Raw genomic sequence first — 26,779 nt, 5'->3', positions numbered from 1 at the left:
CTGATGCTAGGAGGGATAGAGGAGTTGGAGGCAGGGAAAGATGGGGTGATGACTGCCCAGTGTAAGGGTTCTTTTTGGTGTGGTGAAAATATTCTAAAATTCTGGTGATTGTTATACAAGTTGGTTAATGTGCCAAAACCATTGAAGAGTATACTTTAAATAGGGTACACTTAAATGAAGGGAAGCTTGATAAAGCTGCACATGTGTTCATCATCTCAGAACACAAAGTTGAAATACACCTCAACGTCAATCTCTTTTCTATTACACAAAACATTAAAATCAATTTGATTATTCTCAATAATAGAATTATAGGTATTTTATGTTTTTGGTTTTATTCGGATAACCTTCACGTATGTTAAGTAAGTGTTCCACCCCAGAGCTACACATTCCAGCCCTGTTTTTAATGTTCTTTATGACTTTCTGTACTGCTTAAATTTTTTGTAAGAAGCATACAACATTGTAATTAGAAAAAAAAACACTTACGTAACTGGAATAACACAAGTCATGCCAGAGGGGTTGTCAGAACTCTGACAAGACAATTTCACATAAGACACAGTGAAGTTACTCGCAAACAAGTTAATCAAGTTAACCAATAAAGGGGCTGGGGATTTAGCTCAGCGGCATAAGCACCTGCCTTGCAAGCAGGCGGTCGTGAGTTCAATCCCCGGTACTGGTAAAAATGAAAAAGACAAAAAAAAAAAAAAAAAGTTAACCAATAACACCAAAGTGACCCCACCTGCCTGCCAGCAATTCGGTCCCAGACCAGAGAACACTTTCCCAGAACGGGAGCTGGTGTGGGCAAGATACGGGGCAGGTCCTCTGCAACACGCTGCTTCCCAGTAGCAATGAAACCAAAGGCATCTCAGATCACGACTGAATATGCAGCCATTCAGGTGGGCTTGTCAAAAGCAGGCCTGTGTGAGCAAATCAAGACTGACTTCTCTCTGCATGATAATTCAAAACATTGCAAGAACTCGCTTACCAAGAAGCACTCTTCCTAAAGTAACACAGGGTAGCTAATATATAAATGACAAAGAGACCCGCATTTACTTTTGAGATTTAAAAATATGTTTAAGTTTTATTGAAAAAGTAGCTTTGTCAAATACATCTTTAAAAATAAATTGGGCTTAGTGTGCATGAAATTTTTTTAGAAGTTAAATATAAAGTTAGTTTGATGTGAGCTATTAGAACAAGTCACAGTTTTTAAAACTACTAACTGATCATCCTTTCTTTATACTTTTTTTCTGGTGCTAGGGATGGAACTAAGGGCCTGGCACATTTTAGGGTAAGGATTCTTAGGGAGGCACATTCCCAGCCCCAAACTCAACACTGTTAACTCAACCTCTGAAATGTAACACAATCTATAAAAATATGCATTTCTATTTCACTATTAAAATTTTTCTTGTAATAGTACATTATAAATTGGCGTGCTCCCTTAAAACTAATATTATGTTGTTTAGATAAATCATGAGTATTTCAAAGAAATGAATATAAAAAAGCTGCTATCTATGTTGCCAAAGTGTGAAACTTCAGAGAAATTTAAAGTAGGAGTGCGGTGATTCCTGTTAAGAATCAATAAATGTTACTCAATACAACACTTAAGCAATACTTTTAGTAGTTTAGTTTAGTATATAAGCTTTCATTGCTTTTCTTTTTTTGTAAGACATTTTCTGTAGGAAGTCTTAGCCTCTGATTATCTGCCTTAATTAAGATATAGGGCTGGGGAATGCAGCCCAGTGGTACAGTGCTTGTTTAGCATGAGCAAGGTCTTAATTCATGCATCAGGACTACAGGGTATGGAAAAAGATACAAAAGCAGCAGCAACTTTGTTTTATTTAAAAACAAAATAAAACATGGAAACATGGTGTAGTGAGGTGTCAGCAAGACCTCAGAAGGAGACGCTGCATAAAGCTCCATAGCAACTGGCAGAGCCTAAGGTCTTCCCCATGTATCAAGTGATTGCTGAATGATTTCATCATTATCATCAAGTCTGCTCTCCAGACCTGAGGGAGGTTAACACATGTGCCTCCTCCTATGAGCAACCATCAGAGCATTTGACACATAAGAAGTAATCAATACATCTGTTGAAGCTGTGCTACACAACTGGTGCAACTGAAATGAGAACTTGCTGAAGATGTGCTATGAGCCGGCTACATTCCAGGCACCTACTTATCAGTTCACCTATGTAACACAGATAGTGGGGGCAAGAGGATAAATATGAGAAAGACACAATCTATACATTACTTATTTAAATATGTCTGTCAATATGGATGACTCTTTGAGAGAGAGTTTCACTATGTAGCCCAGGCTGACCTCAACTCATGCCTCAGCCTCCCAAGTGCTGGCATTATAGGTGTGTGCCACCATGCCTGGCCTTGTATGTGACTAAAACACAGGATCTAGAGAAATATGCATGATTAGAAATGCTTAAACAAAAATGTGGGAAATAAACTTTTCTTAAAATAGTCATTATGTAGATAAAAATGTGCAGGTTCTTATAAAACCTAACAGTGATAACATAAATAACACAGAAACTCTAAATTTGAAGTTTTTAATGGATGGAAGGTTAGGAACCTTTAAGTGTTGAATGTTTGATAAAAAGGAAGATACTTTCCAAATTAAGAAGGCAGGGCAGCTGGTTGCACTCCAGGCCTCAATCCAACCCTAACAAGGTTCAAACACAGCCTGGGAAGCAGCCTTCAAATGAAATTGTCAAAGCAAGTCCAGTTTGAATGAGGCAGCTGCATGGGAAGATGAAATGCACAAGAAATGCTGGGAGTGTTTTAAATAATACTGATATGAACTCAAACTCAATGAATTAAAAGGTAAATTCTGTCAGAGAAATCACTGCTGGGCTAATTGTAATTAACAATGTAGAAATACCAAAGTCTTGAAAATCTTTCTCTTATCAGGGATGTGAAACTTGAAACTAAAACTGTACTATGCAAACTGAGGCAAAAGCACGTACTTCAGAGGGAAAAGTTGTAATTCAAATAGAATTCTGTCCCAAAAGAATACTTCTCTGAAGCAGGGAAATAATTCTAGCTTAAGAACAAAACTGTAGTTTCACACATCTACTTATGCAAAAAGACTAACACAGCATTAAATATACTTCAAAGCTATTATGTATCACATCTTAGTCTACATTAAAAGGCCTACAGGCTCATTTGAAAAAATGTATTTTATAGCCTGATACACAAGACTTGTCAAATAATTTGATTTTTACATACAAATGAGTGCCATTATATTAACATTACCACTAACTTTGGATTGGTCAAGTTTATTTGTATAGCCCAGAAACTGTTTCAAAAAAAGCATAAAGTTAATGACATATTCCCTAAGTCCCACAGTACTGCAAGCAGAAAGAAGTGAAGGGGCAACGCAGTGTTGCCATGAGGCAGTACACCTGAGTGCCCAGAAACCCACTCTGTCTTCTTTCTCGCAGTGTACAGCTGGCTCCAGGAAAATCTGCAGAAAAGAGACTGGGAACTTCACTTCCTTGGTGTTGGAGACACTCCTCCAGGCAATATCTTCAAATGGGGGGCTATGACTCTAAGGTTTGAGAAAGTTTCGAGTTGAGAGACCAGTTATTAAAAAAAGTGCTCTCTGTTTAATATATTGCCACAGAAAAGATCAGGATGGTATTTGCAAATAGGACTCCCTAATATAAATTTCTTTCTTTCTACATGAATGGCACCATCACAGCAAAATATCCCTGAAATTTCCATCTGTTTTCCCGTATGAACTATCTCAGAAATTAAAAGTACTTATGGAGCCAGGTATGGTGATACACCCCTGTAGTCTCAGCACTGGGGAGGCTAGTGCAGGAGTTCACTGAAAGTTTGAGGCCACCCTGCACTACATAGTAAATACAAGGACAGCCTGAACCACATAACAAAATCTTATCTCAAAAAATAAGCCAGGCATGGAGGTGCACGCCTATAATCTCAGCACTAGGGAGGCTGAGGCAACACGATCGCTGTAAGCTGGAGGCCAGCCTGGGCTACATAGTGAGTTTGAAGCCAGCCTGAACCACACAGGGAGACCCTGTTTCAATAAAAACAAGAATACTCACAGAAATAGCAGATAAAGCTTATGAGATTTATTTTTGGAATCTTTCCATGGGTAGTATGCTCTATTTCCTTATTGCAGTTCCTCATGACCACTACCTACCATTTATGACTCTTACGCAGTCTTTAGGTCATTCCTGACTATGTCACATCTTCTCTAGGTCAGGAACAGCTCCAAAGACTGACAGAAAAAGTTTCAAACTGTTCACTTATGTTTCTCTTGTATTATGTAACATTATCTCAGTAGGAATATAAATAATTCAGTTCACTGTAGCTCTTCTTTCAGATTATGAGGCCATTTACTTTTTAGGAATATTTTATGAATTAAGAAATAATGTAATATTTTTACATAAAATACTGACTTCATAAGATTCATTACTTAATACTATCTTCCAACAATTGGCTAAAATTTTTTATCTTGTCTAGGTTATAAAAAGTCATGCTCAATATTAATTCAGAGGCAATGCACATGAGGGCACATTCTTCATAGGATGTGGGTAACCTGGTGGCATACCAACACACTGACACTCACTGCCATAAATCAACACACCTGACACACCCCAATATAAACTAACACACTAACAAAAACCAATATATTGACATACACCAACACACTGACATAAAAATATTCAAAATCAAGCTGTAAAAACTGTGGAGTCAGTCTGGCTACTATGGTGTGTTATGATTAGAAGTGGTGCCTACAATTTGTTTCTATTCAGTGAGCAAGAAGATAGATACTATTCAGTTAAATGCTCCCTTTATCTTTGTATACAAAGATAAAAGTATCTCATACAAAAACATCAGACTTTTTGACTAACATCCAGCAAAATTCCAATCTAATTCATGATCAGTGACTGCTAAAATTTACCAATACAGGTAAAGCAACTGTATGTAAATTATTATACTTGTGCAGGAAAGCATGTAAGTAAAGGGGAGACATCAGCAGGCCCTACAGCTGTTGCTTGAGTATAGAGCTTGCTGTAAAAGCAGTCTGAACAATGAGGGTCACCAGGTGGACCCGCACCACATAGCACTGACAAGGAGCCCACGCTAGGCAAGCACAAAAACAAGATTGCAAGATTGTCCCTTCAGTCTAAAACAGCTTTCTTAGGATTAGGTTTAATCACAAAAATAGGACCTGCTTCTTTCGACCACTTAGCCATTTCACTTTAGAGCAGGATAAGACCCCTTTAATTCATGATTAAAGACCAAAACTGTGTCACTAAAACTGTGACTTGCGTAATGATCAAGTTAAAGCAGCTCTGCCAAACAGCTGGTAGTCGGGGACTTCAAAGTCATGGAAGAAACTATTTTAAAATGTTTATTATAATGGTATAAATAATAATAATATGAATATGTAATTATAAGTAGATAATTGTGGGGGGAAAAAGCTGGTTGTGGTGGTATACATCTAAATTCGAGCAGTCTGGGAGAGAGAGGCAGGCAGATGGCAAGCTCAAGCCCCGTTTGTGCGATTTCATGACTTAGCAAGACCCTGTCTCAAAATAAAAGGGCTGAGACTCAGTGCCAAGGCCCTGCGTTCAATCTGTACTACCTCAAAAGAAAAAGAAAAAATCAAGACAGGAAAATCATTACTAAAGTAGAGAGCCAGGCTCCTAAAATGAAGTGCTAAAACTGCAACACAGTGAGTAGTGGTAGCTACAAACCCAATGGGCACTTGTGCATGTAAGCATCATAAGAGGCCCCAGATCTATACTAGTGCTGCCCACCTGCAAAATCCCACTTGTAAATGCCAGCCCCTTTATCATGTTTTTTCATGGGGAGGAAAGAAATACAGAACGAGAAAAGGACAAGGAATAAAGGTTTTTTGGCTGTAGGCCAAGCAACGCATGTCCACCTACATCAAAGGGGTAGAAAATAAGAAACATTCAATTCCCATTTTCAATGTTTTTTTTTTTTTTTGGCTAGGCTGTCTGGAAAAGACAAAAAGATTACATACAAAATTCTGCTCAGTCATCAGGAAGCTCGTAAGTTATGGCAGTAGTTTTCTAAAGTTTTGGTCTCAGGATCCGCTTATACTCCTAAAAGCTTTTGTTTACATGGATTATACTTACTTTGCTAAATAACTTTGCTAAATTATTTCAGTTTTAATTTCTAATAATTCATTTTAGAAAGTATTTAAAAGCTGTTAAGCTGGGCATGGTAAGCTGCCATCCCAGTTACTTGGGGAGCATTTGTTCCCAAAGGGCTCATGTAGCAGAAGCTTGGTCCCCAGTCTACTAAAGCTAGATTCTGGAACCTTGGCCAAGCATGGTGGCTAGTAATCCCAGCACTTGGAAGGCTGAGGCAGACTGCACTATGTATATGTAGCGAGACCCTGTCTCAAAACAACACAAAACAAAATGTGGAATCCAGCTGGTCACAGGGTTCGTCATTGCTCCCAAACGGATTCCTTAATTGTCTTTCATAGGAGGGGGAAGCTGTACCCATCCTGTTTGCTCTTTGGCTTCCTGTCTGGCAATATATTTCCTCACATCTAAGTGTCTGAATACCACTGTGGTGTCAGCTAAGCAGAGGTTTGGGTCATGACCTGAATCACAAATGTGAGTTAAAACCTCTTTTCTTGAGGGGCTTGCCTCAGGTATTCCATTTCAGTAACAGAAAAGGGACTAATATGAAGAACTTTAGTGTCTGATTTTAACAGAAGACAGCTGGGTTATTTTATCTGCTTTTGCATCATTTTATATGGCTATTTTATATCATCCAACAGTATATCATTTTAGCTAGTGCATGTTATGGTTTACGTCTAGATGTCCCCCAAGAGCCTCAGTGCAAGTGTGGCTTTTGAATGATGACTGCATTATAGAAACTTACAGCTGGCTTGCTGTTAGGAGTTGGGGTCTAATCAGAAGACACAGTCAGGGACTGGAGACTTAGCTCAGTGGTATAAGTGCCTGTATGGAGCGCAAGATCGTGAGTTCAATCCCCGGTACAAAAAAAGAAGAAGGAAAAGGAGGAGGAGGAGGAGGAAAAGGAGGAGAAGAAGAAGAAGAAGAAAAAAAGAAGACACAGTCAGCAGGGACATAGCCTCAAGAGTTTGGCTCTTCCTTTGAGCTCTCTACTTCCTACATGCCATGACATGGTATGCCCCTTTGCCATGCTGTTCTGTCTTCTAGCCACTAGACTATGGACTAAAACCTCTACAAATGTTGAGCCAAAACAAACCTCTCCTCCTTTTAAATTGTGAGTGTTGGGCATTTCAGCAACAAGAAAGTGACTAAAACAAAGCCTAATGAAGAAAGGGAAGATCTTTCAGACCCTCTCAAAAAGGTATAGAGAGGGACTGTTAAGCCACACTTTTTGAATCTCTAAGTGAGGACTCTGAATTCAAGATTTCGATTCTGCATCTGGTTTAGTCCAAAAAGAAAAATCAGAATATGGGGAACCACCAAGTACAGAGTAACCCTAACATTAATCCTTCTCATAATGAAGAGATCTACAGGTTTTAAGAGGGTTAGCTACTATTAAATGGTCAAACTTTCCTTTTAGTGACTAAGCCTATAATAACTTCAAGCATTAACTACTACAAATATTAGAAAATAATGCTAAAAATGAACAATTGAGAAAGATATATAAGTAACTCTCATGCCCACTTTTTTTGGTGGCAATTCTAGCCTAGAATTTAAGGTAGTTCTTGTAGGTGAATAGGGGATCATAAAATAAGAGACCGAAAGGGAGCCCAGGGAAAACAGAAGAGAAGCAAACCTGCAAGAGAATATGGTCTTAATGTGTCCACAGTGGGTTTAAAAAAAAAAAAAAAGTATTCTTGGGAGAAATGAGACAGTCACCCAGATCATATTCCCTAAAGCTTAATTCTGAGATAAGCTAGCCATACTGACCTGAAAACTAAAGCTCTGAAGTATAAAGTTTGATTTGGGGGCTCCCAATCTTCCTAAAGTGAGAAGCTATTTCATTATTCTAACTGAGCACCCTGAGCCTGATGTTTAGAATGAATCTGTCTAAAGAAGCTGCTTTTATCTTTATGATATATAAAAGTCATGTTCAATTCAGGTACTGTGACTGTTATGAAGCAATTTTGTTTTTGAACTAGTGGGCATCACTAAAATACATGATGTGCATGATTTACTTAGCTTCCCAAAACACTGAAAATTATTTCAGATCTACTTCAATGGTATTGTGGGTACCAAAATAATCACTGCCATAATCAGAGCAGACTTAAAATATCTCGAAAGGAAACGTATTCACTCTGTTGCCGTCACTCTGCAAGTCAACACTGTAGAAAGATTATACTAAAATATAGATTAGACATACTGGTTCCCTAATTTCACTTTAGTGTCAGCCTAAGAAAATTAGTGGAATTTCCTTACCATATTGTGAGGTATGTAAACTTTTTTTCGTTAAATAAAATCTGGACTCTTAAATTCAAACTTCTACTGAACTACATTTCATTTTTCACCTACTTCTCTCAAACTACTGATTTCCATTACAAAGCCAAAATAATTTTAGGTGTCATACCCCCGCTAACAAATGTGTTCCCAGAAACCCCTATTACTTGCATGTAAGAATGGATAGACAAAATTATTTTTCAATGACAAAGGGGATAAAGTAAAATCAGTACAAACGTTGGTTTCTTGTTTAAACTTACTTCATTGTATCACTGTTAGAATACCAATCTTTGTAGTCTTTCAGCCTTTTCAATCTACAGCCAGCTTTTTGAAGTTCAGGTTGGCTCATACCAGCCAATCTGCTTGAAAGCTTGCAACAAATCTCAAATATTATTCTTGTTCAGATATATCTTTCTGTGCTTATCCCACCAGGCCAAACAATTCTTGATCCACAAACACTTTTGCACTTGTGTGCTAGTTCCCAGGCTGGCATCCTTTCCTCCTCACTTCCTATGCCTACTTTTTACCCATGTATCATCTTTCAAGCTCTGGCCCAAAAAGCCTTGTCATTCCACCATATTCCCTGACTATGTTCATGCCTTCTCCCACAGAAATGGAAATTCTGGGTAGTCAGATAAAATGTTTTGTTTGTTTTATGTTATGGTTGTGTCTTATTTCCCCTTTAAGAATATAAAACCCTGAGCTAGGTGTGGTAATGCATGCCTGTAATCCCACTACTCAGGAGGCTGAGACAGGAGGGTCACTGCAAATTCAAGATCAACTTGTGCTCCACAGCAAGTTCAAAACCAGCCTGAACTACATAGCGAGACCCTGTCTCAAACAACAACAAAATACAAGATCCTTAAGGACAAGACTTATGTCTAATTCCGACTTGTACAGATACTCAAATAATGAATGAATTCATTAATTTTCCATGAAAAAACTTTTAGATCTTTACCAGAGAATACAAATAGGTTGAAGAAAATTTGAAGTTTTCCACCAGTTTTTATTTCTCCAAATAACACACATGTAATTTTATGGTTTTTTAAAAACAATAGTATTCAAATCTAATGTTTCCTGGTTTAAGGTTAATGCCCTTGCCTCATTAAATCTCCTGACAAACGTACCACCTCCATCCACATTTTAGAGCCATAAGAAGGGCTTCAGAGAAGGCAGCCTGCCACCAGAGGGCAGCAAAGCTGGTCTAGATCCACAGTACTCCCTACCAAGCCACTAGGACTTTACTAAAAATACACAGGGAAAAGCAAATGAAGTTTTCCTCTTTTTTTTTTTTCTCATCCTAAACTGACCTCACTCCAGAGCCTTTTAACACTTTCTTAGAGATCTTGATTAGAAAGCTAGAGAAACGTAGTAAAAAAGAAATCGTCTTTCTAAGGCCTGATCTGCTTTACGCTTTTCCCTAGGTTTGTCCAACCTCAGAAAAATTCCACCCCTGAAGTCCAAGTGACGGTGGACATGCTCCCTTAATGTCAGGGTCCTCCAACTCGAAGTGATGGTGGACATGCTCCTTTCATGTCACTGGAGAATTGACTGCATAAACAGGAGACAGGAAGAAGCAGGTGTGAGATATTGAGGATGGGCAGCACCACAAAGAGCTGCTCTTCACTAACCCTGGGGAACAGTGAGACTGAATGTGTCTCAAACTCTTTCTTCTGAGTAAGATTAGCTGGTTTAGGAGAGCTAAGAGTGAAAGCAAAAGCAACACCAAAGATTATCTATGAGACCCTTTCAGGTCCAAATTTATATGATTTTTTTTGTTTCTTTGCTTTTGTAATACTAGTGTTGAACCCAGGGCCTTTGCAGTAAGCTACATCCCCAGGCCTTTACAAAATAAATAAATAAAGCACTTCCAGAACCAAATTTGTTCTTCACCACAAAAACTACCTCTAAAGCTGCTTCTCACCTCCTCTCCTGTATCTTTCATTAACAGAATAAACTTTACCAGTGCTCCAAACCAGCACACTTGGTCTCCATTCTAAAACATTTTTTCCTTCTTCCTGGCACTATATCAAGAGACAGTGGGGAATGACTAGATTCTCAGATCTGAGTACAAATGCTACCAACACCACTATCTGGCTGCAATCTTTGATCCAGGATATGACGTTCTGGAAGTCCTCAAGGTGTTTCTAGAACAAAGATAATATCATCAGCAAATTGTTACAAAGATCAATAAAGCATGTGCCACACTGTAAGGCAAGGCAATCTAGAAGATCAGAAAATATGACTGTCACCATGAACAACATATATTATTTCTAGGAACTTTTAAAATCTAATTAATTCCAATTTATCATAAAGAAATTAATACTAATGATAAAACTCACATAAAAGTTCACGGTGGAAGTTATGGTGGGCCAAATTATCCTCAAGAAACAAAAATGAAATTCCAATATTCATTATAAAAATCTAATAAAAATTTCAATCACAAGGACAATATATTTTGCTACATTCTCATTCCTCCTAGACAAAAAAATAAAATCTAATAAAAGCTGTTTTTTAGTCCATAGTATAATACTTTGAGGTTTTCCTTCTGGAAAGATACAGTTAATCTTGGCTGAATAGAATACCACAGAATAATGCTCTTACTGGTTATGCATATCATTTTCTTTTTTTAAATACTGCGTTTAAAAATTATTTCCTATTTTCAAACAATTTAAACCTTTTACATATTGTGAAAATTTATCTCCACTAATTACCATAGGGTAGACATTACAGTTATAACTTATCATTTACAAAAACCTAAAAATGTACTTGGTAAACACTAAAATCAAAAATACCTGTCTGGGTAATGTACTTGTTTAAAATTAAGCCAACTTCTTTTGGAGAAACGGAAAGGCGCACTGTACGAAGACCATTAATTTGTCCCTTTCTCAAAAATATTAAAACATGTGAAGTTTGTTTTTTGAAATCTCAATAACCTACTATATTTCTCTCCTGTCCAGTATATTAGGTAATTGTATGCCACACTAAAAACAAAATAAGGAAAACATTCCTATCATCTACCCTTTTCCATAAAAAAAAAATAGAAATATGATACACACACAATATGCTGTAAAGGTGACAATGACTTCTTAATTAAAAAAAAAGAAAGAGAATTTAGAGGATTTGGAAGGGTATGTGGGATCACTGGTTATCATTTAAAAAAAAAAAAAAAAGATGGCTTAGTGATTTTTACATCCAGTTCTGGAGATCCATGTAGGTGCCTTAGTGGCAGCGGCCTCAACTCCATGTTAATCAAAGATAAATGCATGATTTTTGGTCCATTTATATGCTGAGCTTCACCAGAGACTGTTCAAACAGAGGTGACCATAACTGAAAAATCTGAAAATCACTAAAAAGGATTAACCAATAATAACAATGACTAATATTGATATTAACACTTCATAAGCTAAAAACAGAAACAATACTGAATATAGAAAAATAGTTTTAAACAGTAACAGCATTAAGAAATAGGTTAAGACTCACAGCCTTAGTTGCTTTTCCTTTATGACTAAGGATGTTCTTTCAATGCTAACCAGTTTTATCAGACCATTGATTGTTCAGGGAAGGAACACACAGTTAAGCTTCCTCAATTTGGCTTTGGCAAAAAGACAATAGCTAACTCACCAGAGCATTGGCTGTGAACTCAAAGCAAAAGAGCTCTGCCGGCAAACATATGATTATCTGACATTACTGGGTATGCTTAATAATACTGAGGTGGGGGACATATATGTCTTAGTTTGAGAATCTTTACTAGAAATTATATCCTTTCCCAAGGATATTGCTAATTTTTAACAACTACCACCTCCTCCTATTCTTCTATAGCTAGGTCAATAATACTATTAAAAATCAGAAACTGGAGTTTAATAAAGTAATATATGAAAATTTTTACTTCCTAAATAAATTAGACTATTTAGAAATTTAATTATTTCGGGGCTAGGAATTTAGCTCAGCAGCATAAGCACCTGCCTTGCAAACAGGCGGTCGTGATTTCGATCCCTGGTACCGATAAAAAACGAAAAAGACAAAAAAAAAAAAAAGAAAGAAAGAAAGAAATTTAATTATTTCAATGTTTTGCTTTTTCCAATGAAGAAACTATAGATCCAAGCTTATTTGCCAGTGCCTTGGTCCACAAGGCAGAGATGACTACCACTGACTAGCCTCTCCTACCTTTCTTCCTCCTTTAGCCCATGGTATTACTATTGCACTTTTGACAGAGAAGGATAAAGCTACCTAAGAAGAATCCTATAAATTTTTTGTCACAGGAAAATGTTGTTTAGTGTTGTTAAGTATGCACAATTTTCCTATTCACCAAACCTTCTATAATGTGGAATATTATTTTTTAACGCTTATTACTTTACAGGAGAATAGAGTTGAGTCTCTCTGTATATTAAGACTTAGTTGCAAAGGATCACAAAGGGAAAAAAAGCACTAGCTTGAAAGCAAATTACATGAATACTCAAATTAAAAACAATCATTTCATCTGATTAAAAAATAAGAAACAATAATCTGGACTACATTAAATAATATTTACTTCTTAATACCATCGGACACTCTTCAGAAGGTTCAGAAATAAAAACAGCAGATGTTCCAAACATAGGGAAGATAAAATGTTGCTGTACATACTCTCCAAACTACAACATTGATCTAATTAATAGTATAGTAAAGCCATGACAAGTACTGTTTCTTCTCTGCATGAAATGAAATTAATGAAAGCAATCCTACATCCAGGACAGAATGCTGGTCAGGTACTAATGTCCATAATAAAGGCACAGAGTCTTATCACAGAGGTGACCTGTACATAAGACAATGAGACTGTCTTGTCTGATGCTGCTCTCTGGACTTGAGAGACAAACCAAAATAAATTCAAATCATTTATTTCCTCAAAATAGATAAAATATGAAAATAAGGTCCAAGTTACTACAGATATTGATTTCCTCAGAAGATCTAATATGAAACATGCACAGGTAGAACAAGCTAACTTTCTGCAAGATTTCAAAATGTCTTCTAGCTCCAAAACTCATATTTAAAACAGACTAAAACATGGGCTAGATGCTTCAACCCATTTATTTGTTTGTTTGCAATGCTGGGGATTGAATATAGAGCCTTGTGCATATGAGGCAAGTGCTCTGCACTGAGCTACTCCCAGTCCCTCAATCCTTTTTAGGAAAGATATAAACATAAATTCACATATTTAAGCCGGGGATTTAGCTCAGCAGCGTAAGTGCCTGGCAAGTGCACAGTCGTGAGTTTGATCCCCAGTACCAAAAAAAAAAAAAAAGAAAGAAAAAGAAACACATATTTATAATAGAGTTTTTTGGTACCTGGGATTCAACTCACGATTGCTAGGCAGGTGCTTATGTCATTAAACTAAATCTCCAGCAAAGTTTCAAACTTCTATACATTCAAGAAAATATCAAATTTTCCTCTGATAACTCTTTTCTATAAAAACATATAAATTTTGTTCATATAATTTATATAATTACAATTATTACTAAATATGACAGACAAATCATATTTATTTTAATATGTAATAATTTTTATTTACAAAACTATCTCTTCAAAGAAATAAGCATACCTTTGGTATATTTCTTTTACTATTTCTTAAACCAAGACAAAACTGACCTAATTCTTGATACACACACAGTTTGTAAATCCTGTAGTTAAGCAAATCCTTTCCACAAATCTTTCTAAGCAACACATGTAAGAGGAGACATCATTCATGATTTACATCCCTAAGGGCATTCTCCCTAAATTTTCAAATAGTTTTTAGAACCAACTTTTTACCTATGAGGAAAGAGTCCTTGTCCTACTTGAAGTTCAAGGGGTCAATAGTAGCTTAGAATATGTGACTCTCAAGTAAAACACTGTTAAAGATGTGTTATTACTCTGGCACACTGCATCCCCTCTGGGCCTCCTCCTACAACATACTTAAGTTTCTAGAGCAAGAACCACCACACTGAGCAACTTCAAATGAGAAGGCTGGTAGATAATCAGACTAAGCTCATAGAATTATCCTCTTAGACTACACAAGCATCAACAGACTGAATTTCACACTTTTGAAAAAAAATTCAAGATAATATTTTATTTCAAATAAATATATGATGTAAATGCTCAAGACAGGCCTTAGTATATCCACAGCACTTCAGCTCAACCCAAGAGGTAAGATGCTTACCTGCTTCCTGTGAATTCAGCACTTCTAAGGCATGCATCATGGCACTTGCGAAGACATTGGCATCTTCCTTGCTGCCAAAGTTGAGGCCATACACCTGTCTAGCATCTCGCCACTGGTGGAAAGTCTGTGTAGCTTGATTATACTTCAACCCTTTAGGAATGGCACAATTTATCACGACCTAAAAGACAATAATTCTTTATAAAGTCAAGCTAAAATCTTACAAAATCAAGGAACAACTGAGACAATGTTTCAAAAGGCTGTCCACCTGATCCAGTGCCTTCTTCCTTTGTAGCTCACCTTTTTTCGTACTTTAAATGACTTGTTTTGTCCCACTTGTCAATATGTCTAACCTTTTGCCAATACCATAGTGTCTTTAATGATCATAGCTTAATTAAGTCACAAGAGCCTCTGGGTATTCATCTGACTTAGTTTCTCAATGTTGCTTTGGGTATTCTCAGTCAAGCTACCATTTTATATTCTGGTTATAATTTCCACCGAATTATTTTCAGAATTTTGATTAAGGTTTCACTAACTGTAACAGATCAACTTTGGAAGAACTGGTATCATAAAATTAACTGGTAACATGAGTATCATATACCGCTTTTTATTTAGATTGATTTTTAATACTTGATATCTTTCTCCATAGGGGTCTTTAATGTTTTCATTAGATTTGTTAGGTATTTGATAAATTTTTGTTACTACTGCAAATTAAAAATTTGTAATATTTAAAGTTTTCATCTTCTGTCTTATGAAACCTGATTTTTGTATAACGACAATGTCTTCAGAGGCCTTGTTGAATTTTTTAATTCTATTAATCTGTTAGTTAATTCTAACCATTCTAATCTATAAATCCTAATATGTTCACCCCCCCCCACATATATTCATAACATCAGCATGTGATGGCTTTATTTTTTCCTTTCCAGTCTTTGTACATAATAGTGTTTCTTTTTCTTAGCTCGATTACACTGCCTAGGAGTCACAATCCGATGCTGAAAAGATGTGGTAATACCAAGTACAGTTCTCTCTTCCCTGACACTATGAAAGAAAGTTTTCTTAAAGTGATCCTAGACAGAGTCTCCCATGAGCTGTTTCATACTTTCCATCAGTATGTGGAAGCATGCCTAATGCTAAGATCTTTGTATTTTCAAGTAAAATTAACCTGCAATTTCATTCTGTTGTATTCAAGAAAGTTTCATTATCAAAGTTATGCTGAGCTATCTCCTGAGATCCATGCCATGTTGGAACTTAGGGCTCTGGAAAACCAAGCACCCAGCTCGCCCACCTGGTAAGTAGCTGTAGCTTGGCAAGCTGCGGCTGCCCGAGAGGGAGAACCTCCAGCGTCTCCTGAGATCCGCGCCATGCTGGAACTTAGGATGCTGGGAAACTAAGCAACCAGCTCGACTCCCTGGTAAGCAGGCTGTAGTGTGGCAGGCTGTGATGGTCCCAGAGGGAGAACCACCAGCAACTCCTGAGATACGCGCCATGCTAGAACTTAGGGCACTGGGAACCAAGCAACTAGCTCACCTCCCAGCTAAGTGGTAGTGAGCCTACCAGTGCATGGGCTGAGAATCAAACATCCCACCCCACCCCTCCCCACCCCGTTAGCAAATGGGAGCCAGAGATCTGAGCATCTCTTGGGAGGTTGACCATATGCAATATAGCAAATAAGGGGGATTTCTTTCTACCATCTCTTTGAAGGCAAATATTTTTTCTACTGTTTTGCTTTATTCTGATTCATGGTATTGCTCTATTCAATATTCTGTTTTAACAAGTTCTACAATCTTCTGCATTTTGTTTTACTTGGCTATACCTGATTGAAAGAGCAACTATTTTGAAGATAACGAGATTTACTATGGTACCTACTACTGTTATCCCAGTAACCTGCTGTGAAGTTCTGTACTAATTTCACTACACTGTCTAAATTGGCTTTGTTCCGTCTTGTTCTGTTGTATTTTATTACCTTCAAAATAATAAAAAAAAATTTTTTTTAAAGTTATGCTGAGCTCAAAGTAAAGTAATAACTGATCCTTTTCTTGGTGACTTCTGTAAAAAGTTTTATAATGTTGGTATTATTTCATTAAAAGTTAAACATATTAATTAGTTAAACATACATACAAACAAAACATAGTCACTTGAACCCAAACTTCTCTTCTTCTGAAATTTTAACTATGGCCTTAATTTCTTTATAAATAATAAGACTGCCCAGATACTCTATTTCTTCTCAAGAGTTTTACAAAATTTTATTTTCCCAGGAACTTTTACATTTTACCCAAGTTTCAAAGCTGCTACCCTACACCATCTCAAGATGCCCCGGCTCATTTTGTTGCCTGCAGGGTCTGCACTGGTTTCCCCTTCTTATGGTGTCACTTGATTTTCTATCTCTCAACTAGACTCTTCAAGTATGTTAGAGCAGATCCTCTCCTTGGTATATCTGATTTCCAATGAACTTATTTCAGCTCTTAACCTGTACTATTATCTTAATTCTATTTTATTTGGCTTTAGTGGCCAATTCTTTAATTTCTTGAATCAATTCTTTCATTTACTTAACCTTTGAGAAGAGACAACACTATAAATAATCCTTAAAACTATGAGAAAAATGCCTATTTTCACTTAATGATAACTACAGTAAGTCCACAACCTATAGACACTTGTGCTGTGAACTTTTACAGTAGTACAGTACAATTGGGAAATTACTGTATTTTTGTGTGTCTGGTTTTTCTATGCTTTACACTGTATATTTGTGTTAAAGATGGCTAAGACTCACTTTGTCAGACCTATGAACAAATTCGACTTGCAAACTTTTTCTTGGAACAGAGCTATATTTACAGGAGAGCCATAAAACATACTGCTGGGCTTGGACCTGATCGCCACCAAAGCTCAAGTTGCAGATCCATGGCCCTAAGTCCAGATTGGTGCCACAAGAGATCATGTAGCACAGGAAACGTGTTCTCTTTCTTGTGACTTGACTCAGTATCAATCATGTCTATGAAGCCACCCATTCCCATTTTCCCTATCTACTCAACAAACATGATTCTTTTATGCCATGTTGTGATGTAATTTATACTTATCACAACTGTATTAACAGTTCTTACTTGCTTATAAGCTTTACATCAACATTCTTAATTGCATCTTCCCTCCAAGGTCACAAACTTCATGAATTTAAGGATAGTTAAGAACATCATAAACAATTAGCATGCCAGGTATGGTGGTACAAAACTTTAATCCCAGCTGAGGCTGAGGCAGAAGGATCACTGAGAGTGTCAAGCCAGCGTGGGCTACAAAGTGGGTTGTAGGCCAGCATGAACTGCATAGTGAGGATATGGTTACCATAATGCCTCTTGCTATCTTAAAAAGAATTGCCTGTATTATCAGGTATAATAAAATTGAACAAAACAGTGCAGAACAAAACCAATAAAACCTAAATATTGGAGACATTACAGGACTTCAAAAGAAGATAATAGTCAAACCAGAATGGACATCATAGTGAATCTTATTGCCTTCAAAGTAGTTGCCTATACCCTCAAACTTGATACTATCAAGCAAAACAGAATAGAGTAAAATCAGTCAAAACAAGATGGTGAGAGCAATACAGGGCTTCAAATCAAGTTAACAGGAAATCAAAATAGTTACTATAATATATCCTACTAATTTTAAAAAATTTTTTCCCTTAATTAAAAAAATAATAATAAATAAATAAATTTTTAAAAAGGGGGGAGATTGAGATACAGGTCAGAACAGAACATAACAATACAGGTCAGAACAGAACAATTTAAGCAACATAGTATTTCACCACAAGATAACCCGACTTAATAGTAGTTACCATAGTGTCCCTTTCCTTTAAGTATTTGGGTATAACTTCATATACTATTCTTGCTAGTTATCTTTAAAAATTACTGATTTTAAAATACTAACCTTGTTCCTAACAACCCTGCTGAATAATCTTGTTAGTAACAGTCTGTCTGTAGATACTTTTGGGGATTTTTTTGATGTAAACATTTCTATTACTGGTCAATGATGTCAACTGTTGCCTCCTTTTCCATCTTTAAAGCTTCTGCTCCTTCTTTGTACCTCACGTTAGCTACAATGTTCTCTGCCACAATGAATGGAAGTGGTTAAAACCAATTCACAGGTTTAACAGAAATGCTCTCAACACTATACCATCCAGTAAAGTGTACATAAATTTATTTCCTCTTTTCTCACTGGAAGAAAACCTGTTTTCATACCCAACATGCTGGGAATTATTACATACTGATTTGAATTTTATCAATTTTTTTCCTAGAACCTCACACTTCTTATAGATTTTTGTCCTAGTAAATTATATCACTAGGTTAGCTAATATTAAACTACCTTTCAATCCACTGCAATGAAGAATAAGAACCCCCTCTTCACCCAGAGGTGATGTTTTGCTTTTTTCATCATGTAGCCACACTGGTCTGTGGATTGTATTGAGGAATGCTTCGATGTTTGTAAGTGCATGTTCATTAAGTAAGACTGGCTTATAATCTTCCTGTGTCAAACTGTTCTTTTTTATATATCAGAACTATATTGGCCTTGCTGGGGATTTAGCTCAACGGCATAAGCACCTGCCTTGCAAGCAGGCGGTCGTGAGTTCGATTCCCGGTACCGATAAAAACGAAAAAGACAAAAAAAAGAACTATATTGGCCTTATAAAATAGCATACTCAGTGATGATTTGACAGGAAGTATCTTGGGAGTTTTAAAAAAGCTCAGGACACCTTATATCTTTTTTTTTTTTTTTTTTTTTTGGTACCACGGATCAAACTCATGACTGCACACTAGTAAGGCAGGCGCTTATGCTGCTGAGCTAAATCCCCAGCCCCACTTTCTGTTAGTTTTTAAAAATTATATTTTTCTACAGAATGGCCCATTTATTGGTATAAAGTTTCAGTTACAACTTGTTTCCTTCCTGCAACTTGAGTGTTTTTTTCATTCTTAATATGATCTATCTATAGCTTTTCTTTCTTTTTTTGATTCTTCTTGTCTGTCTTGTTTCTCTTTTCAATGATGTAGCTTTTAAGCTAATTAGTTCTATTTATTTTTATGTAGCTAATTCACTCCTTTTTGGTATGGTTTTCTTTCTTTGGGTTAAGCTCCCCATCAACACAATACAGTATATATTGTCAAGACTTGTCCATCTTAGGTCAGTTTAGATATGTAGTTATCTTACCACTCCAGTGTAAGTATTTTCTCATTTTCATAGTAATTTCATCTTATTATTTATTTATAAGATCAATTTTGAATTTCCAAAGATTTTATGGGAAAAACTAAGGACAGTTTAATTCTTTTACAAATATGTATCCTAATGGAATACTAGGGATCTACTTCTATTTAACAATAAGCTTAACTGGGCATTAAAGAAAATTTGTTGTATTTTTCTTGTGTGAGGAACAGGACAATTTTAATATCATTTGATTTCCAATATCACTGAAAAATACACCTCAAAAGTATTTTTAAGTCTATAACTCATGAAAGTTCTTGGTGCTGTCAGTGTGTAGTTAATGTTTGCAAAACTATCTTATCTTTTCCTTTGTCTACTACTCCTGATCTTTTAGAGAATAAGAAATCAGCTAGCAGACAAATACACAATTAGCATTTGTTTGAAATTTACTTTTATCTTTTTATTTTTATTATTAGCTTATGTTTGTGATACATAATCATTACATTCATCTTGTGGAATAAATTATCACACATTGATCAATTTTTCTCTTTTCAGTTTTTATTTTTTTATTCAGTACAGGTTTATAGTACAAAATGATTATATTCCTTATATGGAGTTGGTACATGTATACAACAGATCACTTCTTCTTTCATCCTTTTCCCATTTGAAAAAGATCTCCCTACTTCCTATTACCTATCTTTTACTTTATAATTATACTTACATTAATTAAATTTTACATAATTATAATTATTAATTATATTTTGAGTTTTTCACAAGATATATGTGATATTTAAACTTATATTTCAATCTCACTCTCTTCCTTTCCCCTCTGTACCATTTTCTTCTCTTATTAAGACACAAATTACTTAAAAAAAAAAATCAGAAGATCTAACGAAGACTCATACAGAAAACTACATTTATGTTTTTGTACAATTAGTTCTAAATCTCTGTTTACATTTAAGATTCATAAAAAGTTGAAAGGGTAGAGAAGCAAAGCTATAGTTAGTTTTGCCCAGAGAGATTATTTTTATCAGCAATTTTGAAGCACTGCTTTATTTCCCTGACTATACCAAGAGGATCACCTTTCAGTAGCAGTTTAGCTAGTCCTTACCTGGTGGTCCTGGATCTTCCTGCCCACCACTCTGAACGTGTTGTTGCCCGTGTGATGATAAATGTGGACTCTACTGAACCCTGTGGAGCCACCAGCTGGCACCCACTTCTTGTTGGCATCGTCGTAAACCATCACAGCAGCTCTCGCCTGACAGATACTCTGTTCACTGAAAAAAAAAAAAAATGTTCAGACTTAAGATATTTAAAACAAGCTGAAAGTCCCACATAGGCATACAAGCCAGCATTAGTCAAACCAACAGTCACGCAATATATAGTGTTGTACTGGGTGCTGTAAACAGTGAGCAGGATGAAAGCTTACCTTGCAGGGAAAAGTCGAGACACAAAAAGTGGTAAGGAACAAATGGGGAACAAGGAACACAAGAGTACCCAAACAAGCCACACAAGAGCTATTTTTTTCTAAATGCGAGCATCTAATTCCTTCATTAATCAAATACAATTACAAATACAAGTCAATTGTCAGTTGTTTAACTGTGCACATGCATATTACATCTGTCTATAATGATCATGTCTTTTATCTTTGGGCTCACTTCATAGCCTAACAAATTCAAATAAGACTCTTGGCCTGAGACAAGGAACTGTCACAATCAATGGATGGCAGTGTGAGTAAACTTCTGATTCCCAAGCAGCTTTATAACCTATGCAAAAACACTCCTGAAAGTGTAAAAGCAAAACTGAGATGATTTCTAAGGATCCTACTAAATTGAAAATTATAACTCCACAAATATTAAAAAGGAAAAGATCAAGTTTATAAGTTTTTTAAGTCTTTGTTTTGTTAATTTTAGTTGTCTGTTTCTAAATCAGACTAATATATACAAATAAATAAAATGTAAAGATGAAGTCGATTTCATATTTTGGAGTAAGCTCATTTTTCAAATAGACTATAATACTCCTGAAGTGAAAAAAGTGATTCAAATTTTACCTTATTTATTTTACTTATTTATTTTGGTGGTACTAGATACTGAATCCAGGGTCTTTGCACTAAGCTACACATACCCTTTTTTATTCTTTTTATTTAGAGAGAAGGTCTTGCTAAGTGTGCAAAGTTGTTCAAGCTAAGCTCCAACTTTCAATCCTTCTCCCTTAGCCTCCAGAAATGCCTAGATTACAGGCATGCACTACCATATCCAACCACATTTTATTTTTTTAAAAGAATCAAATACCAAAAGTGAACATCAGAAACAGGCAATATAAACTTTATGCTAGTGATTTTCCAATTACAATAACTCAAACTCCACACAGAAAACCCTTGTGATGCTTCTGAGACTTAAGCAGTAATCAAGGCGGATACTCCTAAGAAGCACACACAACTCCATCCTCAGAAAGAACACTGCTCACTCTACCAGTTCAACCTCAAAGATTCAAACAATCAAGTAGGTTCTTCTCAAACAGCCTCAGGAACCAGTCACCTCACACTGACCCTTCCTCAAGCTTCTGCTATGCGGGGGGTGGGGGTGGGGTAGGGGGTGGTCACTGAATGCTACAACTCTCCCTTGTCCTGGCACTGAGGACCCCACCAACAGTCACCCAAAGGTGTTACAGCTCTGTACAGCATATGTGCTTCATAACAGAGGTTACAAATGTTTATAATTTTCTGTTATGGAAATTTTACAAAAACTAATTTGTGACAGTATTTGTGTAGCAAATTCAGTAGTACTATCTAAACTTTTATGCTGTCCTAAAATTTCTTGGTAAATATTTTTTGAAGTAGAAAAAAAGCCAATAACTAAAGCACAAATTATTTTTAAAACATTAATTAATGGGTATTTGTCAATATAGCAGTTGAAATGTTTTCATCATTTGTAACAGAAATACTGACTTTTATATACCTATACAAAGATTACATGAAAGGCAACATGCCTCTGATAGTTTATAATTTAACAAATCTACTACAAGTTATTAGTAACAATTCAATAAATCTGTAAATTAATTAGAACAGTACTTTCCAGTTTTTAAAAATTAGTATTCTGGGCCTACATTCTGTTCCCAGGGTTCAAGGAGTAGTGTTTCTTCAAGATGTCCCAATACAAGCAATGGTCCTTTTTGTAAAGTAAGTCACTCTATGATTAAATTTAAAAAAATAAAAGTATAGGAAATATAAAACTAAAGAGCCCCCAAAGTTTTTCTCACACCTTTTCCTATCTACTGCTGCTCAGTGGGTTGCTAGAGAAACTCCAAATACTGAAATACAATGTTAATTCAACACCTCTGACTGCAGTTAATCATCAAGAAACTGTCACTATTCATACCCAAAGCTTCCCAATCTACAAATTCAACCTACTCTGTATCAAAGTAAGCTCAAAATATTATATTTGTATGGAGGTGTACTCTTTTTCTCCGTGTCAATATTACCTAAATAATACACAACTGCACAGCATTTACACTTTATTAGGTACTCTAAGTAACCTAGAGATGATTTATAGCAGAAGTGTCTAAAAAGTTGGCAGAATGTGGCTCTGAAGAGCTGATGATGCTTATTATTGTTTGACTTTAGTTGCGCAGTGTTGAGCATGGGCTGTACAAGAAACAGACTTGAGCGGGGAGGGCAAGGTGCAGTTTACACCACAGTCAGGGGATGGGAACCCTGTGCATGAGGGGTTCCACATGTCTGTGAACTTAAAAAAAAAAATCACAATAGTAGTTGCTAGTAGTATTTCAGCACACTACATATGTAAAACCAGGAATTTACTGTTACCAAGCAGATGTGCAAGGTTTTCTTATTAAACTGTATAATAACTGTATAATAACTTATTAAACTGTATAATAACTGTGTTATTTCATAAAATAATTTAGTAAAAATACTTGTTTGGAGCTGTGCTAGACTAGAAAAAGTTGTTTCAAAAACACTTTTGCAGGCTGGGAATTTAGCTCAGCGGCGCAAGTGCCTGCCTGACAAGCGCTAGGTCATGAGTTTGATCTCAGGTACAAAAAAATAAAAAATTAGCTCATAATACATACAACTGCTAATTCTAGAAAAATACAATTATTGCATTTTTTTTCTAGCCTGGCTTTAATGTCATCTCAAGAGAAAATAGAAACCCAAAAAAGAAAAGGTATAAAGTGTGCTCAATGAAAAATAGACCAATGAGTAATTTTTTGTTGAGAGAATAAGATACTATGCTTACTTAACTAGCAGGGAAATCCTGTATTTTCCAAGACTACAATGTAAAAAGACATTATATGACAAAGTATGTTGCCAAATTTGATATACATCAATGAAATTTTCATAGACAAAACAGCAGAACTAAAAAAGCCTATCATCTCAACAAAAAAAGTTATAATTCTAATAGACTGTTAGAAAAAGCAGCTAAATAGCAGCATGTTTGACTGCAAAAAAAAAAAAATTAAAATTACTAGAAGTGTTGGGGACTAGGGCTGTAAGGGTTAAGGCACTGCCCACAGTACTCTCTGCCCTTGTTGGGAAAGCTCATATTCACAGCATTTGGAAGGCAAGAGAAGACTACAGCTGCGAGCATCTGGCTCTCCCTCCTATTCCAGGGCAATAACTACCAACTTTAGAGATAAGATAATTCTCTTTCATTAGCAAGATTTACTGCTTGGAGTGGCTTTGTTCTAATTTCTCCAGGTCTGTTTTATTTTCAGGGCTTTTTGTCTCTGATGTGTCCTCTTCTCCCTCCACCTCATTTAACGTTAAGGACTCAATAAATGTGGGCAGTCCAGAAAAGTCTTGGTCTTAGCTCCAAGAAAGGTCTGGCCTTCCTGGACCCCCAAACCACATGACATTGTCTCTTTTATTTAAGCCTATACACATATTTCAGGAAATCAGAAGCCTGATCAACTCCTGGTAAGACCCATTTACTGAGAGTGAGTTAATTACACAATGAATAGAAAGCATGGCAGATCTGATTTGTTCTGATAAAAGATCAGATTTTTCTCTAGGTTATAGCCAAATCTATTGAAAGAGATTTGGAAAGTAAAATTGTTGATTTCAATTTTTATGCTTGGCTACTGATTAAAGTGATGGCATTACTAATAAGGCTCAACTTGTCTTTTTCATTAGTAGTACCAACAACTGCTAACTGAAGAAACAGCTTCTTTTGGTGTCATTAAAAGACACAACTAAGTGCTCACTTTGGCAGCACATATGCTAAAATTGGAACAATACAGAGAAGATTAGCATGGCCTCTGCACAAGGATGACATACAAATTCGTGAAGTGTTCCATATTTTTAATAAAACAGACACAACTAAACCTCTTGATTTGTATTAAGCAACAAAAAATACATTAAAGCAATTTTCTTTAATCTTTATCAACATGCCTACTATGGCTACTGATGCTGATGCCTCAGTAATGGCTGGTTAAGGATTCAGACTGGGCATGGTGGCATGCACTTAGAAGCACTCTTGGAGGCTGAGATAGGACTGCAGATTTCAGCTCAGCCTGGACGACTCATTGAGACTCCCATGTGTTATGGCTTAGACCTCAAATGTCTCCTCACAGTCTCGTATATTCAGAGGTGATGCTTTTAGAGAATAACTAGAATGTGGGGGCACTGTACTGAATGTACTGCTAAGAACTAGGACTTGGTCTGAAGGTATGGGTCACTGGGAACATGACATGAAGGTCCTCCTCCCTTTGCTCCTTTTTGTTGTGAGGTGAGCAATTTTTCCCTGCTGAGTCCTTCTGCCTGGGAGCCAATGACCATGGACTGAATTCACTGAAAATTATGAGCAAAATAACCTCTCTTAAGTTGCAAGTGTCAGTTATGGTGTATAGTAAAATAACAGAGAAGCAGACTAATACACTGCCTCAAAATAAAAAAGAAGGTTGAGGATACAGCTCAGTACCAAGGCCTTGGGTTTAAACTCCAGTAACAGCACCAACAGAAAACAAATCTTGTCAAGAAAGCTGTGAATTTCCTAAGGCCAAAGGCTTAAATCATTGCCAAATCCAAGAGTTTACCACAAGCATGAATGCTGACTTCAGTAATGTTGTCTACTTTAAAAAGTAAGATGACAAATCAAGCTGAATGCTGTGAAAAGACTGCTATATGAATCACTAGACAATTCCTCTTCATTTAATGTAGCCAGGGCTAGCCAACAGTTTGGACACCTATGATTTATGTACATGGAAATACATATGTAGGTTGTATGCAAACACTATACCATTTTACAAAAATGACGTAAACACATGTAGATTTTGGTTTCTAATGGGGTCCTTGAGCCAGTTTTCTGTGGGTACCAGAGACAGTTATATATCTAAATCACTTAGTCACTAGCCAAGTGTATGGTGGTATCAATGTCCCTGGGAAAGCAATAACGATAGCAACAAGAGCATCTCCAAATAAACACATTCAAGAAGCCAACAAAGTTAGAAAGAAAGAAAGAAAGAAAGAAAGAAAGAAAGAAAGATATTTTTCTGACCAATATGAAACTGCCTGGCAAGTGTGAGGTCTTGAGTTCAACTTCTGGTAACCCTACCCCTTCAAAAAAAGATGAAACTAAAATTTCAAGATCCGTTAATTCTAAATAAAGCCAAGAAACATTAGGAGAAGTCAAATATAAACTCAGATATGGATAGGAGCTTAGGTATTACTAGAGAAGTAGTAACAGCCATACGAATCTGTGTCAAGTTGTGAAGGGACACGGTTAAGACTAAGTCAGTCTGCATCCCTAAAAGACAGGCAGAAAGAGAAGCCACAGGAGGTCCAGTCAGGAAGAGGTCGCAACTCCTGAGGTTCAGTGACAAATGCACTCGGCCCTCCCATCTCTTTACAGCATCTGAGGACATTTCTTCAAGGGAAGACATGCTATGGTACAATAAAACACAAAGATGAGGGCTGGACAATGTCATAATCCCAGTACAGTAGTGTGGGAGACGAAGACAGGATGGTTACATGTTCA

The 26,779-nt window shown here is 36.3% G+C and overlaps 1 protein-coding gene and 1 non-coding gene across 13 annotated transcripts in view; one reads left to right on the top strand and one right to left on the bottom strand.

The window, feature by feature from the left end:
* The window catches only part of Enah (ENAH actin regulator), a 139,652-nt gene that overhangs the window by 43,846 nt on the left and 69,027 nt on the right, over window positions 1-26,779 (bottom strand). For all 12 annotated transcript variants that reach the window (XM_063237517.1, XM_063237518.1, XM_063237516.1 and 9 more), the window contains exons 2-3: window positions 20,899-21,064; window positions 14,610-14,787 (exon numbers count right to left, since the gene is read on the bottom strand). In XM_063237517.1, the coding sequence (XP_063093587.1) occupies window positions 14,610-14,787; window positions 20,899-21,064 (344 nt within the window). The remainder of the gene's footprint in view (window positions 1-14,609; window positions 14,788-20,898; window positions 21,065-26,779) is intronic.
* LOC111756477 (U6 spliceosomal RNA) lies at window positions 25,000-25,106 on the top strand. Its single transcript, XR_002790959.1, has one exon. It is a non-coding gene; the product is annotated as a U6 spliceosomal RNA (small nuclear RNA).

This window comes from Cavia porcellus, unplaced genomic scaffold (genome assembly GCF_034190915.1).
Source record: "Cavia porcellus strain 051 isolate PalLab524CR breed Dunkin Hartley unplaced genomic scaffold, mCavPor4.1 scaffold_26, whole genome shotgun sequence".
NCBI lineage: Eukaryota > Metazoa > Chordata > Mammalia > Rodentia > Caviidae > Cavia > Cavia porcellus.
The sequence above is the reverse complement of the archived record's forward strand: the minus strand, read 5'-3'. Positions and strand labels throughout refer to the sequence as shown.